At 37.3% G+C, this 20,465-nt stretch overlaps 1 protein-coding gene across 15 annotated transcripts in view; it reads right to left on the reverse strand.

Moving 5' to 3' along the window:
- Positions 1 to 305: 305 nt before the first annotated feature.
- BLTP1 (bridge-like lipid transfer protein family member 1) overlaps positions 306 to 20,465 on the reverse strand; it is a 114,511-nt gene continuing 94,351 nt past the window's right edge. For 7 of the 15 annotated variants that reach the window (XM_074589119.1, XM_074589120.1, XM_074589128.1 and 4 more), the window contains 20 exons: positions 20,042 to 20,257; positions 18,580 to 18,760; positions 16,970 to 17,162; positions 14,658 to 14,819; positions 14,406 to 14,545; positions 13,155 to 13,356; positions 12,569 to 12,772; positions 12,270 to 12,449; positions 10,989 to 11,126; positions 10,366 to 10,626; positions 9,068 to 9,218; positions 8,612 to 8,769; positions 7,912 to 8,104; positions 7,497 to 7,714; positions 6,587 to 6,838; positions 5,815 to 6,018; positions 4,150 to 4,344; positions 3,122 to 3,256; positions 2,080 to 2,245; positions 306 to 1,077 (listed from right to left, as the gene is read on the reverse strand). In XM_074589119.1, coding sequence (XP_074445220.1) covers positions 861 to 1,077; positions 2,080 to 2,245; positions 3,122 to 3,256; positions 4,150 to 4,344; positions 5,815 to 6,018; positions 6,587 to 6,838; positions 7,497 to 7,714; positions 7,912 to 8,104; positions 8,612 to 8,769; positions 9,068 to 9,218; positions 10,366 to 10,626; positions 10,989 to 11,126; positions 12,270 to 12,449; positions 12,569 to 12,772; positions 13,155 to 13,356; positions 14,406 to 14,545; positions 14,658 to 14,819; positions 16,970 to 17,162; positions 18,580 to 18,760; positions 20,042 to 20,257 — 3,766 coding nt within the window. In that variant the 3' untranslated portion in view covers positions 306 to 860. The remainder of the gene's footprint in view (positions 1,078 to 2,079; positions 2,246 to 3,121; positions 3,257 to 4,149; positions 4,345 to 5,814; positions 6,019 to 6,586; positions 6,839 to 7,496; positions 7,715 to 7,911; positions 8,105 to 8,611; positions 8,770 to 9,067; positions 9,219 to 10,365; positions 10,627 to 10,988; positions 11,127 to 12,269; positions 12,450 to 12,568; positions 12,773 to 13,154; positions 13,357 to 14,405; positions 14,546 to 14,657; positions 14,820 to 16,969; positions 17,163 to 18,579; positions 18,761 to 20,041; positions 20,258 to 20,465) is intronic. The other 8 variants (XM_074589132.1, XM_074589125.1, XM_074589123.1 and 5 more) reach the window with 3 other exon arrangements.

Below are 20,465 nucleotides of genomic sequence, written 5' to 3' on the forward strand. Positions count from 1 at the left end.
GGCGGGGCGACGACGCCTCCGCGCAGCCCCTCCATTTTGTGTCGGCGGGGGCGGGAAATCCCTCCGCGGAGCCGCGCGGCTGAGGGAGGGAGAACCTGGCCCCGGCGCCGCAATGGCCGCCCACCAACCTGCCTTCTCCGCGGTGTCTGGTCGGCTTCCCCCACCGCCATCCCGGCGGGCAGGGCGGCACCCGAAACGGCCACAGCCCTGAGAGCCCGGATCAGCGCGGCGGGCACCTGTGTGCCCGGGGAAGCACCACCGGGGCCGCCCAGTCACCTCAGGTCAATGACACTCCATGCACAGTTACGCTTAAAACACTTTTTTTTTTTTTTTTAATCAAGGAAGTTGAACAACAACCAAAAAAAAAAAAAGCCCTGTACAGTAGTTAAATTTTATTACAAGTGTAATAAACATGATTTTTAGCACTAAGGCAATCACAGTTTCATAAGTTATATATATATATAATTTACACAAGTCTACGTTGACAAATCAATTACCGGTCACATCAACGAGGGGTTTGTGTTATGGCAAATAAAGTTTATGAAAATTCACAGTTAATCTGCAAGTATTTTAAAGATGCAGGAATCATATTGCACATAATAAAACAGTGGACGCTGAGGAGCAGATTTACAGTGTTCCAGCTATTCCTTCACAGAATATACATTGGTCATCATCATCATGCAATAACTTCAAATACAGAATGGTATCATGTACCACAGTAAACAGTTACTCACAATGTAAGTTTTAAATAGAGTAGCAAAAAGCTGTTAGGTTTCTCTTTAAACCATATTTAAAATCTCAAAATATAATAAAACACTTTGATAAAATCAAAACGGAATTACGGTTGTCACATTATACTTCTAGTATTCTTCTTTGTCTTTTCCTTTCTTTTCCTTTTCATCCTGTAGTGCAGTACCAAGTTTCTTTATAAGGACCGAGAGAACTTTGTCCAAAGGATCCATGACGCCGCGCTGCAGCCACTTTGGAATAGTAGTCCTTGCATGGTGAAAGCCCAGCTTTTGGAGGATGTAGTCAACACCAACGGGATCAATTTTTCTCCCAGTCCAGGATATTAATCTAAAAAACAATAAATAGGGGAGACTCAACCTCAAATACATAAATACAGCAGCTGGCGTTTGTATAAACAAACATCCATTTTTAACATTTACTGAGTAAAGTCTAGCAGGCATTGTTTCCAACTTCATTTATACAGATGAGCTGAAGATGACCAACGAAACATCCTCTCAAAAGAAGAGGATGCTCAAGGAGGCAAAAAAACCAGACTGGACTGCCTCGAGATCATGTTGAAATTGATTTATTATTACTGTCATGTTGAAATTGATTTATTATTACTGTCAAAGATTTGTTTGGCCTGGGCTGATGTGTTGTTTTGATTTGTGAATGAACACTTTGGTGCTCCAGCAGTGTCAGCAGAGGTTAAAAACCAAACCAACCCTGAAACAGACAAAAGTCATTTTCAATGATTAAAAGTGTATCTTGAGAGCAGCAAGTTGCTGCAATACACAGTATTCTTTTGTGCTAAGTTTAAACTGCCATATAGCAACTAGTATATAGTGTTTTTTATTTTAAGGTAACTGCTTAAAAAAGCGCTAAAACTGGAATGCTAAAAATGGAAAACTGCAAGATGAAAAACTATGGGAGAAAGTGGACGGACCGTCATAGGACGGAGTGAAACACAGTAATCTGTGATCCTTAATGAGTTTAATTTTACTGTATCCTAATTTTGAAGAGCCTCCAACATCTTTCATCTGCAAAAGTTCTAGAAGTTAACCGATGTAATAGATAATTGCATTATCCAGCTTTTGTCATGTCCTGTAACAGGAATCTTTCAGAGCAGCACTAATGGCCAAAGACGAATCTGTAACAGCATCCACATGATTGATCCTCTTAGGAGCTAAGCAGTATCAGCTTGGAAACACTTGTCATTTTCAGGACAGTACCAACAGATAAAACGCAAAGACAAAGAGACTGCAGATAAAGCCTGCTTGTTACCTGCAGAGGGTTACAGACCAGAATGTCTGTAAGACAGAGAGACTGCAGATAAAGCCTGCTTGTTACCTGAGCGTGGGTTCCAAATGCCAAGTATTGCACATAAATTCTCTCCAGTCAACTGTAGTGTAAGTAATGCTTTCCTCTGCCTCTTTGTCAGTGGAGCTGTCCTCTAGAACACCAACTGAGTTCTTCTGCCCTGGACGAGCAGCCAAAATGCGAGGAGGAAAAATTGCTGCAAAACAGAGAGAGGAAAAACCCCACACAAGTCAGTCATGAGCATCTCACTTGTATTCTCCTTGTATATCATTTTAAAGAAACACAAGCACAAATTGCCAAAAAAAAGGAAAAGAAAAAAAAAGAAAAAAACACCTTGTATTTCAGTTTTACAGAATTTCTGGCAAATAGTTTTGGTCTGAACAAAGTACTAGTAAAAAATATACTATGAAAATTGTAATAGACACTGGATAACACTGGAATGTGTGATTCTTCCTTCTCTCTGCCAGCCCAAAGCACCCATATACAGGGGCTTTCTTTCAAATTCATGTCATTCAACAAAGCATATCAAATTCCACAAGCAAAATTCAGACATGCTCCTAGTTTAGAATGCATGTGCCAAATCTGAATGCTGCAAATGAACATATTCACATGGAAAAGTAAAGCATTTTCAAGTCAGAAAAATGCATGTCTTGAAAGAAACCCCATTGATCAAAGGACTGCAATAAAAGTAATGTAGCTTCATAAAATAGTTTTCATCTGCATGTACCATCTTACAAAGAGGAAGTTAAAATAAACACCAAGTGTCAAAATAGGAGCAAGATTATGACGTAGAGTAACTAGCACAAGCTCATCAGTAGTGGTCATGGAACAGAAATCCAGGAGCATGTCTGTTCTCTGCAGCATACTGGTGCATAGCATTAAGTCTAGCTCTCAAGAACATTTAGTACTACTTCTTTTGACCTTCAATGGAAACACAGTTAGGCTTAACTTTTTAAAAATTAAATCAATTTTTAACACATCAACTCTATTAAAAAGTATGAAAATATTTACTATCAAATAGTCTGAACAACTGCAGATTGTCAGATGAGTTACCTCATAAGTAACAACTTACCTTTTTCTTTTTCTTTTAGATAAGCAGATACCAAGTCATGCAGAAACATAATCAGTTCAGCATCCATAGTTACACAAATGTGGTCTGTAAATTCAGTTACTACACTGCATTCCACCTTTGGTTTAACGCTTGTATCTACGGTCAGATAAAAATAGTATCAATACACTTACAAGTACATAAAGTACACAGAAAAGTAGACAGAATTTGAATACAGCTCATTTGAAAATGACATTGCTGTTACTGAACCAGAGACTCGAAAGTGAGGAAAGACCACAATTAACATCTGTTTTTAGCAGCCTCAGCATTTTTTTAACCAGTTTTCCCATCAGAGTAACTTCTGGTATTTTATAAAAGGTGTTGAAAATAAAGAAATACTACTACGTAGCAACCTTAATCATCCTCAAGGTAGAATGTCAACCTAGAGCAGTATCACTGGCTTGTGCTACGCTATCAATGCATGATTTTAGACAGTAAGAAAAGCTGATAGCAGATTTTGCTAGTTTGGATATTGAAAAAAAACCCTACCAAAACCCAACAGGTTGCCTTATCTAGCAGTACTGTCTAGGATCAGGTGTGGAGTAAAACCACAGCCCAGACAAGAAAAACATCTACATTAAAATCTTACACCTTCAGAAGTCTTATTTCCCACTAGTTCCAATTGCAGTCTGAAGATAACGTTTTGAAAACACGAACATAAAATTTAGGTTCCTGTCTCATAGTCCCTTTTTCAGAATGGCCTTCCTCTCTCACATTTTAATAAAAAGAAGAAAACCAACCCCCTAAAAACAGCTGAAACATTGATATTCATTTCTCTTACTAAGTTTTTTTTCTATAGTGACCAGTCTCTGGACTAGATCTTCATTCTCTCATCAGAATTCCTCCTACATTTTATTATGAAACAGTATCCTTTCTTGCAGATCTGCAGCAATTCTCAGATTAAATCCTCTCATCAGCACAGTAGTTTTGTATTTAACTCCTCAGAAGAAATAGCTTTGGATCAAGAAAAAAACAAATTATGTTTACTGCACCTTGTAATGAAGGCTCTTGGGGTTCTTGAACATGAATAGATTTAAAATCCAGCTGCATTCTTGGCAGGGCAAAGATGGTTTCAGTTTCATGGTTGTAACTGGAGCCACCTCTGAATCCACTTAGCAAGCTTGAGCTTTTCACTGTTGTGCTGCTCTCTGGGTTGTTAGCATCAACATTTCGAAGCAGGTTTAACTCTACAGGGAAAATGGGAAATTCCTGAATTCAGTAGTCTATTAAAAAAAGGTTTTTGTCAGCACACAGGGTGACAAATTTTCACAAAGTACCTCTCATAAAATGAGGGGAGGAAATAAGCGTCAGCACCATAACATCTAAGCACTTCTAAGAAACTTTATTAGTTTTTTGGAAGCTTAAAGCCCAAATTTTATTCATCTGAACACCCTATCACAACTCTGTTCTAGTAATGAGCTTTCAGTTAAATGAGATATAGACTGTATGGCTTCAAAGCATGCCCTTTGTGTTTGAAAATATGGTAGTACTTAAAATGAAAGTAAATGTTTCTGATTAATACAAGTAATACCTAAATTCACCGAGGCAGCAATGCAGTCAGAAATCACTGTTGACCAGGAATCCAACTTTGTCACAAGACTGTTACCATACCACACATGCAACATCATCTGAATTAGTTTTCAGTTGTTAAAATTGTGACACGACAAAAAAGCCAAGAAAGGTTACTATTTCATTGTAAAACTGCTGGTGCATGATTATTAAGAAGATGATATCCTTTATTGTGCTCCCAAAAGCATGGCTACAAAAGGCCAAACAATTAAATGCTGTTGTTATTGTTTATATACTTAAATGTTCCGGATGTAGCAAAACAGGGCTGCATCAAAACATCTAACAGACAGCGCCTCTATTTGCGAACTTCAACCACTACATCCTGTTGTGTCTTTCAAAAGGAATAAATATTAGTATAGTATATTAATAATTTTAAAATATTTTTTTCAAGAAACTATCATCTGCTCGTTTCTCACTATATGTCATATTCCGCTCTTCGCCCTTTCACAGAAATTCTGTTGATATCATCTACTGATTTTACGGTTTGTGAATGAAATAGCGACAGTGTATTTTAAGATTTCTTTTAACGTTATCTTGAAAGACTTATTTTCTAATTAACAATGTTTTAAAGATACGATTCAAAATGTTTTAAGGCCTAGAAGTAGATGAAGGTTGAAAAGCTTTAGGCGGATGAGTGATTTTCAAGTGCTAGTCGTAAGTGGGGACAGAAGCCTAAAATATATTCCTACTTTAACTTAATCCCTAAATCCTTCATATACAGTGAAATACATCCTTATGTTACAAGATCATAACTGCATGTGAAACAAAATTATTTCAATATAGTGAAAGAGGAGAAGACTAGGACTACTGCAGTGCCAGATACGTAAATGTCCTGTACACTAACAGAACGTTTTGGCTTTAATGCACAGTTTGAAAAAGGATTTAACTCAGTAACACTTCCAGCTGTTTGGCTTATTGCTCTGCTTCATTCCACAGTTCACCATAAGGTTCTCAAGAAGAAACAACTTCCATCATTTCAAATTCCCTTCTCCCTGCAGCCCACTTGAAATTTAACAGCTTTTAAACAGCACGATCTGCACCGCCTGGCAAGCAGGCCAATCCCCAAACTTAATGAACACGAATCTAACCTTCGTTCCTTGTGGCTGTAACGTAATTGAACCACTCTTTCACACTGGCAACTCCATGGGGGGGGTTTTCATGGCGGCGCCTTGTTATCTTTGTGATTGTCGCCATCGGGCTCTCAAGGGCTCCACACGGTTTGGTGACCATAGTGTTATGGCCCAAATGAAAGTCCAGGGTTTGCACAATATACGTGGAGTGTTCGCTAGTACCTGCATTGAAAGTGTGGGTGGGCGTGGGGTGAGAGAGGTAAGAAAAATGGAAGAAGCTGCTTAGTAAGGGCAGTAGGATTTCTCTTCTCACTCTCCTCTCCTCGCACAGGTATTTAACATGAATAATTAGTATGCCAGTGGCATTAAAAAGTGGTATAAAGCTTGCAAACAACAAAAAAATTAAATCCTCAGTAGCTACAGACAGTAAACACTTCTCAATATGAAGACAAATATAAGCAATAAGACCATCAAAATTCATCATACAGAAACAAAGGACTACATAAACAGACATGCAGTTAACAAGGCAGACAACCCACTTTGTAGGCATATCAGGGACTTATCTAGTATATTTCAAAATGTACTTTGCATTATTCCACAGATAAAGCAAATTGTGGTAAAGGTGGTGAGGGAACAGATTATTATTTTAGGTAAGTGGTATACTTTGGGGGAATATTCTTGATTCAGACTTAAAGAAAGTAAGTTTTTCTTTGATTTCTTCTTGTGTATCAATACATTCTTAAAACTCATTTAAAGGAATTTAGAGAAATGAGGAAATGGTTTCAATTACCATCTTCCCAGACTTTCTGGGCTTCTGTCCAAAATGCAATATTGGGTTCTTCAAGGTGAAATAAGGCCCACGATTTTGAGCGGAAATTAGGTCCATGAAAACAAGCCAGTGTCATATGGTTTCCATGCAGGCTCATGGATCCTCCAAATTGCATCCCATCTTCTGGCAATGGCATCTGAAATAAGGATATATGGCATCCAGATACCACTTTCAAAACTCCTGGCCAATGGCGATGATGGGCTGCATCCAAGACTGAAAAGTAAACATGCAATAGTAAGAACAAATTTTAGGAAAGGGAATAATACAGACAAGATTGCTGCTGTATTTATATTTTTAATAAAACATGGAATTATGAATGATATTTTCTAATCTATTTCATTGACACTGTTTTGTCTTTGTGATCTAAGGTGGTTGTAGCTTAAGAGTACCTGAACAAACATACTCGGAAATCAATGACTTATTGTGTGTTCAAAGAAATTATGGTGTCAGCTCACAATTAATAGAAAGAATAACATCACACTTCCATTGCTACTCAAAGTAGAAATGTTTTTTTTATGAAATAGTTTCCAAAATCTACTTTTGAAATCTATTTAAACTCTATTGAAATAGTTCGAAAACTGAAAAAGAGTTTTTTAGATCTTCTTATTTTTTAAACAGAAATACCCATTTTTAACTAAACCCCCAAAATAACATATGTCAGTTTGTTAATGTACCCCAGGTCTAGCAGGGCTCTCGAGGTATTTGCATTCTTCATTGAAAGGTTATTGCCAGGCCAAATTTACAGGAAAAAATGTCCTGAAGAAACTATTTCAAGTCAAATAGATACGCTTGCACATATGAAGTTGCTCAGATGAATTTTTGCAATTAAAACATCCTCCTTGGGAGGTACATTGTCTCTTGTACCACTTACATTGCTCATGTGAGCTTCTCTCTAAGTTGTTTGCCATTGTCTTGGGAGGGAGATAAGGAACAGGTCCCCATGTGGACAAAGCTCGCTTGCTTGTATCAAACTGCTGAGTAAAGAACTCCTGGAGTTTCATTCCTATTTTTATTAGATCCGGCGTAGTCGATCTTGAAATCATCACTTGGAAGATATCCCATTTCAAGTCCCCATGAACAAATATCTCGCTAGATATTAAAAAATAGCAAGAACATTAGCAGTTAATCTATTTTCTACTGACAAGAAAAAAAACCCAAACAATGAAGCCTTTGCTTTCTAGCAGATGCTAGAAAGCATTTTGGTTAGCAATACTGGACAGAAGACATATAGGCAGAATTTTACCTTAGCAAACATTATACATTCTAAACACAGGAAGCAGTATTACCTTTTATCAGAGATGCTCGAGTCCAAAGCATTATACAGATTAATTTTCCATTCATCCTGTAGTTTAAGATCAGCATTACTGAAGATTCCCATTAGGATACTGGACCCCATATAGTCAACACGTGCTTCAGTAGAACCCATGGTAATTTGAATTTTATGACTGGGCTGTTGATTTGGGTGTTCAGAAATATGAGCTGAAATAGAAACAAAGCAATATAGAAATAGAGCATTAAAGATAAGAAAATATTTTTTTCCAGTGATATCACCCTTATTCCATCCAAATGATACAGAGGGACTGAGAAAGCACTGTTTTTTCCCCAGATGCATGGGGACGTCATGACTCTGGTGTGGCACCAGAACACCCAACCTCTTTTCAAAGCCAACTTTGCATTTCCCAGACCATGAGCAATTGTGAAATTCTAGGAGAAGCAGAAATGCCATCAAGTCTTTCAGTTGCCATCTGTCCAGACAGCTGTAGGGGGCTGTCAGGGTGCACAACTAGATAGTTTAATTTTAGAGCAATGCTGAGATTGAATCAGCCCCTTCAATTCAAAGCGTGTGTCATACTCAGAATGCACACATAAGAATCCAAAGTTTTTATACACTAGCAGGTTCACAAAGCAAGGTACTGTCTATATTCTCTAGTTGTCTCATTTATTGTCTGGAGCATATACTTATTACCAGGCAGCTTTCCAACTTACCCACCATCTCCAGGGTATTAACATCTATGGTACCTCCAACAACTCCCCCTCTGGAGTCCAACTGGGATCTTCCCAAGCCAACAGACATGCTGATTTCCCGATCTCTGCTGCTACCCACAGAGAGACGGCCTTGGCTTTTCAAACCACTGGTGGTCCACCTAGAACAAAGGTGAAAATAGACAGCAATTTTCCAGGCTGTCAAAAGAGAAACTGAAAATTATTTACTGGAAAGCAGTAAATAACATGGTTTAATCATATGTGACTTCAGGATTAAGCATCTACCAGTATTCATGAGGGGCTTCACAGTTCAAAACTGAAAAAATTAGGATTTTAAAGCTAGAAGACAATAAGCTATTAACAGTCTGTGAGGAAAATGGTCTTTTTCCCTAAAAACACCACCGTCTGTTAAAACATGCCTGAGCTGTTAAAACATGCCTGATCTTGTTTTATACTTACGTAGTGTTGCCCATTACATTGCTCATATTCATTTGAACATTTAGTTGTTTTAGGTTCATAGCAAATACAACCAGTGTTTCCCACGGTGTTCCTTGCTGGCTTCCAGCTTTATTGGACTTATTAAATGGAGTTGATGTTTTTGAGAGAGTATCTAAACAAAAAGTAGACAAAAATTTAAATTATTCCACATGCTAGGAAAACCTGGCAGAATATATCCATTGTACATATTACAAAAGGACAGACTAACACCATATTTAAGGAGCACCACAAAACTATGAAGGAGGATAAGTGAGAACTAGAGGATCTTCAATATGCTTTGCTTTAGTTGTCATAGAAATGGGCTTATTTTACACATTTACTTTACCCATTTATTTTTACTAATATCTTTAAGAGAAATCATTTTTAATTTGCAGTCAGTCATGCAAGAGCGTATTTTAAATTATTTAGCTGTTTAAAAATACCAGTGTATTCAGAAAATGAATTATTAGTATTTGAATATTCAGGTAGCAGTTATTTGACAAGTGCCAAGTCAGAATTTCAAGTATTAGGGTTTTCCTTGCTCTTCTCACAAAAATCCTGGTGATATTCTCAGAAGTCTGTACAAAATTGCATTTCCTGTCAAAAAGCCACTCTACCAGCCATAAATCTTTCTCCAACTGTGCCTTCTAAAAGCTGTTAATACATAACATCTTGGTTGCATTCTAAATAGACAAAATACCTGTCCTTTCTTTTGTCACAGGTATTTTTCCTAGACTAAAATAAGTACCATGTTCTAAATGGCCTATCTATGTCTAATGCCATAAATATTCCACACAGCCAGTGCTACAGTGCTGTAAATTTGTAGTAAAAAATTAAAAGTTACTTTATTTCTTATATAGAAACTACCCTTATGTAGATTTCTTAGAATGAGCCCAAAGTCTCAGATGAAATGAAGTAACTGACCTCACCTGTGAGCTGTGATATTGACCCTCTGCTAAGAGCATGGTAATTGCCTGGATGAGAATAGAGAGCCAAGAAGATGACAATGCAATCAAACTAATCTGGAGAACTCATCTAATCCCAGCTAAACAACGGCTCTAGTAAAAGAAACTGCGATTTTATAGAAAGTATGCTAACAAACTACACTTTGTTTCATCCCTTTCAGACATTTTCCTTTCTCTAAGCCATCAACTCTCCACCCCCAGGCACAGTGGAAAAGAATGTTTTATGGTTGCTTTCTACAAAGCAGTAATGACATACTTTTTTCATACAACTGATGGAAATACTTTAAAAAACTGAAGAAATCATTGTCTACTAACCTCTCTGAGGTACTGAAGAGTCAGACACGCTCCTGGATCTTGTAACAGCTGGAGACTTTAAACTATGCGATGCTGCCCCAGGTGACATACTGCTGCTTGCAGTGTGTTCATTAAAAACATTAGGTGACTGTGCCATGTGTGTGAACGAAGCAGACTGGCAGGGCTGCTCCCACGTCCTACAGTATGCTTTCCGTGACGATTCAGGGGAAAGGTGCTGGCTTACCCCTTCAATTGAATCTGGTGTTCCAGGACCCGATGCTACTAGAAAAAAAAAAAAGCAGCACATGAAAGGCAGAAAAACTATTTCATTTTTTAACAATATCCTCCCATATACTAAGAAGTATTTGGAAAGTGTCAAAATATATTTAATTTATCGTAACTAAAGGTTTTCTACTGTCTTCATTAATATAAGCTCTTCAAATAATTCAAGTGCCTACTTTAGAAATCTTCCATTTCTTCTTTCTAAGATTTTTCTGTTATTAGAGTGACTGCATATGGAATAAATTATAACACATTTATATCTAGTAGCACATGTAATAACATACAGGTAATCAATGTTTATAAAATTCCTGCTACAACCCCTTGTACAAAAAGATTTTGCATGATAAGAAGCAGTATTTTACCTGGCAGATTTATTGTTTGATCACCCAGGAAAAGCCGTCTAGCAATGCTTCTCCTGTACCAAGCCCTTGGGAAGGCTAGAATCTCACTGAGTCTCCGCATATCATATTTAAAAGAAGCAGATCCTATATCACAGACAGCTGACAAAGAAAAAAAAAATATACACACAACTGTAAATTCTCAGTAGTAACAGGCTTTGGTAACCAAATCTAATTAATAGGTGTTCAATATACTCAAATACTTCTTTATACAGCAGTATAGTCTGTGCTGTAATGAAAAAATAGTTATTAAACCCTACAGTTTTCCTGAGGCATTGCCATTTCTCCAAATCCAGTATTAGATACAAACACATTTCATAAAGGGAAGATGGAACCTAAGAATATAACTGATGTTCCTACTTGTGTTGTATGTCCCTCTGAGACTGAGGGATTTAATGGCAGACTAATCATAACCATTCTGCTGGTTTTGCCCAGTAAGTCAGGAGAGGGAGAAAACAGGAGGAAGGCAAGGCGACTGGTGGATTGAGGTAGCAACAGCTTAACAGGGAAAGCATAAGCTGTGCTTCTAAGTGAACTAAAAAATAAATTATTCACTGCTTCCCACTGGCAGGCAGATGCGTAGATATCTTCTGGAAAGCAGGGCCTCAGCACACCTTACAGCTGCTTGGGAAGACAAATGCCATAACCACCACCATCTCCACTTCCCTCCTCCTTTCCCTGAGCTTTTATTACTGAGCACTACATCATGTGCTATGGAATATCCCTTTGATCAGTTTGGGTCAGCTGTCCTAGCTGTGTCCCCTCCTGGGCAGAGTGGGAAAGAGGGAAGGCCTTTACACTGTGCAAGCACCATTCAGCAACAGCCCAAACATTTGTGTGTTATTAATAGTGTTTCAGCCACAAATTTAAAGCACAGCACCCTGTGGGCTGCTATGAAGAAAGTTAACTCCATCCTAGCCAGAGCCAGTACAATCTCAAAATATTCAAGGGTCACATTAAATCACACAGACTGATGTCAGAGATATGTTTGAGCAAGCCCCTTTAGTTACACTGAATGAATCAGGAGGCTAAAAAGGTGCATCTGCAAATAGGTACCCCAAGTACCATTAAAATGTAACGTATCAATCCCTACTTCACTCAAAAACAACAAAAATTTTGCTGCACGCTACAGGTAGATAGCTCTCATGTAACATCTACAAAAGCTGCTGAGAGTAGAGCCTATCACTGGAACAGCAGCTCTCTAATTAGCTGAATAGATGGGATTAAAATGAAACAAGCATTTACCAGATATGTTTATCAACGTAGTGTCAATCTTGCTGGTAGCTTTGCTCGCAGACTGACTCTCAAAAAAGGAGGAACCCCCTGAACGCCTTATTCGTGACAGGCTGACTTTCACAAACTCAAGGTTAATGCTCAAAGAATCCTTCCGGCCAGTGACTGAAGTTGGTTCCTCATCCACGTTACCTAGAAATAGAAAGGAAGAAGTTTAATCTTCTGTGACCTTTTCAAATCTTCAGTTCAGAAAACCACGCCAAACTTGAACAGTGTTCACTAAAGCAAACAAAACCTTGTTCTTTCTGTACCTAAGGCTCCTGATCCAGGGGTTAGAACAGTAACAGCAGATTTTTGTTTTCCAGCTCCATATGGATGGAACACGTAAAGGGAAAAGTCGGACATGCAGGCGGTAAAGCTCAGGCCTGAAGAGCTGCTACTAGAAGTGGTCAAGTCTGACTGACTGCTGCTGTGCCGTGTCCTGCCAAGAGGGCTGCCGAGTCCAGGTGATGAACCTGAAGTCAAATATTTTTTTGCCAAAGTTAGTTCTAGTATGAAAGCATTTTCAAACGTGAAATAATACTGGCTGTTAACAGAAATATTAAACATTATGCCTTTGTAGCAGCAACGTAGCTTAAGTATTCTATGTATTGATGTTAGCCTTTTGTAAGAGATAACTGAACTCGCTTAACCCATGCAAGAAAAACTCCAATAATCTGTGCAAGCTTTTACAGGAAACTGATACAACATAAAGAAATCCTCTGAACTCACTAATACATAAATGTCTAGACTTAATGTGTGTAAAAGCTTATCTTCTGCTCTAATTTTAGACAACAGAATATTACATTTATTTAAATTACAAGCTCTATATGGTATAAACATCAATATAGATATTACCTGGTGCTCCAGATTTACTAACTGAATTCTTTGAGCCACTCTGTGAAGCACTGCCGCCAACTGACACATTTTCTGATGGGTATGTTGTGCCTAATGTTTCCAGTTCTCCTCGGTTTGAAGAGAAAACGAGATCCAGGGAAGGCAACTTCAGCATACATTCAACTCTCGATACCGGCAAGCAACTGAACTTGATTTGAGAGGGCTGAAAGATACAAAGAAAATGAAGTATTCAGTGAACAAATATGAAATACTAAAACATTCCAAATGTGGCCTATAAAGCACTATGTATTTATTTTTTAAAACTAAGCAAATTACAGCCTTTTCAGATTGGTTTTAGAATTAGTAAGATAACTGTATACAAATTGCTATAGGGACATTAATTTCAGGGAATCCCTTCGACACTAGGGATAATATTTGGACCAGTTTTTGGAAAACTTCGACACAGGAAGCCTGGATGCAGTAGAGGACATGAACGTCCCCCTCTCTTCCTCCTCCCCAAGTCAATTCGTAGCTCATCTTGGGAAAGAACTACGCAGAATCATTTGTGCTGATGCTGAAAGCCTCAGCTCCCCTCAACACATTCTTGGCCAGATGAGTTTGCAAGTAAACGCTGAAAGTCTACAGATTGTTGCGGCGAATTTTCATAGGCATTTAAAAAAAAAAAAATAGCATCTGTTAGAATATGTTGTTCAATTTGGGAAGATAATCAAATTTAATACCAGGAAAACATGTTGTTTGAGCAAAGTGGAAAAATATAACAGCAACGTTCAGATCAAGTTCAAGTGCTCTGAATCACTCTCCAGTAGCACTTTTCTCTCTGACACATATAAAAAGCCCAGACACATCAAATATTAAGCAGTGTGAATAATGCCTTGTAGATAATAAATATACTTTCCTACATTTTCCATATAAACTGAAAAAAATCTTTAGTTATTGTTTTTGTTTTCTAATGGTACCTATAAACAATGGAGAGAAATACTAGTTACAAAAAATATTTTCAAAAAAAGTAATGATTAAAAATGCTCAGAACTTTTGTGACTTCTCAAAATAGCTCATTTCTTTTGTCTCTACAGGATCAAAATACGTCAGAACTTCTGCTACATAAGTCCTATTTCATCACACTAGACATTAGTATCTCAGAAAGAACACTTGAAAGCATTTTTCGTTTTTTAAAAAGCAGACTTAGAAGCATAGATTGTCTCAAAGACTGTGACTGGGGTTACTATACTGAATGTTGAGTTAAAACCTCACCTGAACTCGTACATAAACCACCACATCTACAGGGAAGGACGAATATGCTGATGTCGAGGACGACACTAACGATGTTGTGGACTCTTCTAAGGGATCTTGTATATCAAATTGTCCCATGTCTTCATCCTGTGAACTGACAGCTTTTAAAAAGCACAAGAACTCATTAGAAAGTGGAATTTAAAGGGAAGAACAGCTCAATGCCACTAGAAAAGAAAAAAGAAAAAGCGTAGAGTACTAGAATACAAATATTACCTGCGTAATTCCTTTCAATGGGTGTAATTGGAATGGTTTCAAGAGCTTTCTCTAGGAAGTCCAGTAAGCATGGGCTAATCACCATTTCCTCTGGCAATGACTGGAGTGCAACCCACGCATATAGTTTAGCAGTTTTCACTCCACCACTTCCTTTCCCTTTGGCTGCAACATTAAAAGATAAATTTGTCTAATATGATACCACTTAACAGTAACTGACTGATAAACATTAGAATATAATTCATAACTAACAGCTGTTTCCTCTAATTCTCTATATCATCATCTGAAAAGGCATAAATCAGATCGGTTAGAAAAAATTAAGCCATGAGGCTTCACTAAGAAAACTGCGTAAAACCAGCTATTAGTCTGTCATGCTTGATTGTAATACCATTGCACATGTTATTGACCAAGCACTCTTATGTCATTGTCACCACTTTGCTTTTTAAAAAACAGCATTGAAATATTGAAATCAGACACACACACAATTTTTCTCCAAACACACAATGCAAAGTAACCACAGCTGGCTGGAAATTAAAGTGGAATTAGGAAAAATAAATACATAAACCTGTGAAGATTGTCAGTTTAAAGTGAGAAAATACATCAAAAAATTAAAACTGTAAATGGCAAGTCCTACTGTATTTATGCAAAGAATAACTGAAGATTCTAAACCAGCATTTTTAAAAGCCTGAAGCTAGCCAGAGTATAAATTAATAAAAAGATCATTGTCTTCCAAATCCGTGGAAAAGGCTAACACTTGGATTCACACTCACCAAAATATAAATACGCACAGAAGGTATTAGTACCAGTTCAATTACTGTCCCTACGAAATACAGCTATTAGAACGGACAGAGGTAAATTAAGGCACTGATTTTAAATTCTCCGAGAAAAACAGAAACTAAATGACTAAAACAGAGCTTAAAAATCCTTTTATTTGCTACATAAAACCCAAGCAGTGAATTTTCATGCTATGCAAACTATTCTGTGTAGTGCTTCTGACTAGATTGTCCTATCTTGCTCTTACTGGAGACCAAAGACAGTAAGACAAGGTGGTTTCGATTCCAGAGGAAAAGTAATATTAAAAAAAAAAATTGTTTCAAAATAATTCAGAGCTAATAAATATTCATAAAAATACGATGCATAAAGAAATAAAGTAATTGCAATCCCTAGTTTTAGGAGACAATTATAGCATCATACAAGTGCAATTTCTGTAAGCCCCCCACCAAATGTAGAACTTACAGATACAAAAGCAACAAGACTCAGGAACTGGACATGACATGGTAAAAATTAAAAGGCAAAGATTGGAAAGAGGATAGGAAAATACAGAGCAAAACTGAAAAGAAGTAATATAAACAAAGATTACAAAGCATCCAGTAATCAGAAAAAGAATGGACACTTAGAGAAGTAAGAGCTAATGGTTCAACAGCATGGATAATCGAGGAACGTGTCCCCATTTCACTGTTCTCTCCCAGCATCTCCACTGGTTTTATTTAAAAAAAAAAGAACAAAACCAACCAACCAAAAAACAACTTTTTTGAGTTACTAATTTTGCCTGCTCATAAAATTTTGTTTTCAAAGTGATATTCGCATGCCAAAGGAGAGAAGAGTGAATGCCTCAGAAGTTGGAGGTGCAATCTACATACCTCTAGGTCTGACATGATGTAACAACGGACTCCTGCTTGAAAACAGGAATCATTGGAGATAAAACTTTAAGTATTAAAATTCATGTTACTCCAAATGATGGTTATTTAAGGGCCTGCAACATTTGAGGACACTAGTCTGGTATTCTGATTAATAAAAATATGTCTAAACAGCTGCTTCAGTACTACAAGAAATAACCCAGTTCCAGAAAGCAATAATTTACGCATTACTTGTGCAGCAGAAGGCACTTAAAAGCTGAAAGTATTCTCCAAATAGTGTAATGTATAGACACAAGGATTCATCTGATTTTTTTTTTCTTGGATTACGAAGAATAAAGCAGTCAGCATTCCAGCATTCACTTTTTGTACAGATACTTAAACTTTGCTTTCCAGTAATGAGTATAGTTTGTTAAATGAAAACGGAGAAGGCAGTGACAGCCCATCACTGGGATATGATGACGACAGAAATATTACTGAGACTGGTCTGGCAAGAGATTTCTGAAAATACAGCTTTGTGAACTGCATTCATGCTTCTGGGATAAGGTTTCTGCAGCCAAAGTTAAGGACTTGATAAATACAGTGCTGCAGGTAACATGCAGACAGATCTAGAGGTAGTAGATTACACGAAGAAAAGATACATATCCAGGACAGTTTTAGAAGGCTATTGTCTATAAGTACCTGATGGGATGGGTGGGGGTTGGGGAGGAAGTAAGGTGTTAGTCTTGCTGTGGATAGTGCTAGATAAAGGAGGAGATGTGGCAGTATCTTTCATACCATACAGCTTGGACTCTTTGGAAAGGGTTCTTGGCAAAGAGGATCCTCGAGAAGTATTTGGCGATTCAGTCTTTAAAGTCTTAGAGTTGTAGTGCAACTGGAAAGTAAAGAAGAATCAATTTACTTCATACAAGTAGCTCAATTTCTATACAGCAGTTTGGTGTCACTCCTTCCTTTCATTTTTTCCCCCCATTATTTACAAAGATGTCATTGTAAGATATGTTACATTCCAATTCATGACCTACACATATAGCCCATGCACCGAAATCTTTGTAAAAAAAAATAATTAATAAATATGAAAAAAAAATATTAAGGAAACGCAGAGAAACAGAGGAAATTAACTATTTAGGAACAATGCCTAAAGCTTGCTCCTCCACTCTCTAACATCGTACACATCCTGTGCCACCAACTATTTGTTCCTGTCCGCATCACTTGCTTTCTGTCTTACTGCATGGTGGAACTATTCCACTGCTGAACACCGGCATACAGAAAGTTGCATAAAAAATAAAAATAGTAAAATAGTCCAAGAGTTCACAATTCCTATACGTGCATAACACACTATCAATAAAAATACAGAACCTAACGAAGGCTGTAGAGAATGTTTAGTTATTCCTAGATTTGACTAAAAGCAAGGGGCAGGACCTGAGGCATAACTCTTATCCCCGAAGATAGCCTGGAATACTGGAAAATGGACACACAGAAGTCGTTCCACATTGCAAGACTAGAAAAGCCCAGCTGTTTCAAGTAAAGAGCATTTGATTTATGGCATTGCCTCAACCCAATTGCATGAAGTTTCCTTGCAGCAGCGACCTATTTTTGCTGTTCTTACTCCATTGGATTTCAAATCACAAATACAAGAACATTTCTGTTGAGACCCTTTCTTATGAGGATATAGAAACAATGATTAAAAAAACAGGGGAGTGTACAGTTTGACAGTGTTTGAGAGAACACTGTCCTAAAAAAAATAGTTTTTATAGCAAGACTCTGGCTGCTATAATAAGCAACAGAGAAGACACAGTAAGAGAGCTTTATGTGTTAGTGGGCAAACTATTAAGCTGCCCTTCCCATGAACTACTGACAGTGAACAGATCTTCCTTTACTTAAAAAGGGCATACAATATAAATTACCCATCAGAGAAGAAAATATCCAAAACAAATGTCTAATTTTAGACACCAGACTATTAACGGAACAGATTTCTTTTCATGGTATAATATCACGTACACTGTTTGTTATGGAGTGTCATTTGATGTAGTTCTATTTTTGATGGAACATACAGGATACATTTTTTCCTCCCCTAAGAAAACGAGGGTAAGAGCATCTATCACTTTTCAATGTGGTGTTACAGAAATCATTATTCCTATTTTAGCAGTATCTACGTAACTGAAAAGAGATTGTGCTGAGGTGCTCTGTATATATGAACTTGTACATACTGTAACAACATATTTGCTTGGAAATCATACTTGAGCAGAGAGAAAGAGCAGGTGCTTCCCTGCTGAGTTATACACTCCTTTTACCTTTACATCCACCCCAGGAATATAAAACACTGTTGTTTCCACATCACTAGATTTTGTCTGTAGAGATGATGGCACTTTCTTGCCAGCAAGTAAGTGAGTAGTAGACGCATAATTAGTTTGAAATTTCTTCTTTTTTGAAGGAGACTCTTGATCCAGACTTCTGGAACTCCGATCATAGCTCCTAAAATAAATGCACTGCATATTAGTAAAGCAAGCCTAATACTCATATTAATAAGAGTATATTTTTTAGTATTAAAAAAAACAACTAAAGAAGCCTGAAACAAATTTGTAGTATCAACTATATAAGGAAGCATTTCAGTCTCTGCTTTGCTCTTTACTTTCTGTGACCTCTACTCCCTTTTTGTCTACCCACTCTGGTTTCACCATTTTCATTATGTGATTATTTCAGGCAGTAAAATCTACAAAATTATTGTTATGTCAGTAGAGAAACACCTCCTAGTGCTCTGTACTCTTACAGTCGAGTTCACAGATCACGTTGTGTAGTGTAGCTGAAAACTCTTTGATATGCAGAAAATATTTATCAATTTTCCTTCTCAGTTTTAAAGCCTGTCTGCAAATCAATTCTGAAGAGATTCTTTTTCCTTCTGTATCAATTCTTAGAAAAAAGTGTCTTGGAAAGACAGAAACCAAATTGCTTTCTAATTCCAGCTCTCCTATGTATACCTCTTAGTAAGAAAAAGTATTTCGTATTTGTTCCTATTTCTTGGAGTTAAAGCAAGTAAATCTCGTATCCTTATACTATACTTATTACCTTTGTTGACAAATAAGCTTCTTAAAATACACCACATTGACAACATACCAAATTTTAAAAAGTAATGTAAAGCTGCCATTAGATCCCCAATCACATACACATGAAAAAAGGAGAATTTGAAAACTGAGGATAAGATCAAACCTCATTCAGATCAGAAGTAAAGCACTTTTCTTGCCTTAGATCATTTTATTAAGAAAGATACATAATGTCAGCATGCTTTTACTTTCAGAAAATAATTGGAGCCCTTAGAGATCATGAGAAAACACACCAGCAGCCATACTATTAGTCAAACCATTATATGGATTCTCTAAGTTGTAAAGTTACTTCTTTGGAGGCTGAAAATAAAATAATAATCCAAGTCCTTTGGAAGTCTAACATTTTGTTTATGAATGACAAAACATGATTTTAAAAATAAAATCAGAAGAGAGGCATATGCTGATCCTTGCTAAACAAATGCAGCTCCCCATGCCATACTGGTCCATGCTATGAAGTAGTGTTAATTACTACGAATAAAGTGACAGTAACAAACCATTGCGTGCATCTTCTATGCTTTTCAAACAGGTCAGTGCTTAAGAGTTATTAATTATTGCACATATGGTTATAACTTAAGTGATGGAAATATCAAATGGACTTTATATGAAGTACTCAGTAGCCTTATGAAGAGCAGAGTATACGTAACACGTTTCTTACCTTCGTAAACTAATGTCATCATGTTCTTGCTGAAGCATGGTAGGGTGCAGTACACATTTCCCACAATCAATTTCAACCCTGATATCAAGCTCAAAGTCGATATTTCTCTCGGTGGTTGTGCCAGTCACACTCCGGTTGGTAGGTGTCGTCGGCCAGCGCTCAGTGAACAGTTGGTGGACAGCAGCGAAGCCTGTTGCCTTCTTGCGAGAGGTACTCCTGCACAGGCAATTATGAATTAGATATTAGCCTCACATTTACCTGAACAGGTTGTAGGAGGCATTTCTAGGCTATGTCCACACTCAGTAGATAATCTTTTAAGAATTTTTCTGGAAAAGGCCTGATACGCAGCAATACAGTGATCCATCTTCCATTAACACACTCAGTATCCTTTCTTAGTATAGGGTACTGCAAAGAACTAAGCCTT

This window comes from Larus michahellis, chromosome 5, assembly GCF_964199755.1.
Source record: "Larus michahellis chromosome 5, bLarMic1.1, whole genome shotgun sequence".
NCBI lineage: Eukaryota > Metazoa > Chordata > Aves > Charadriiformes > Laridae > Larus > Larus michahellis.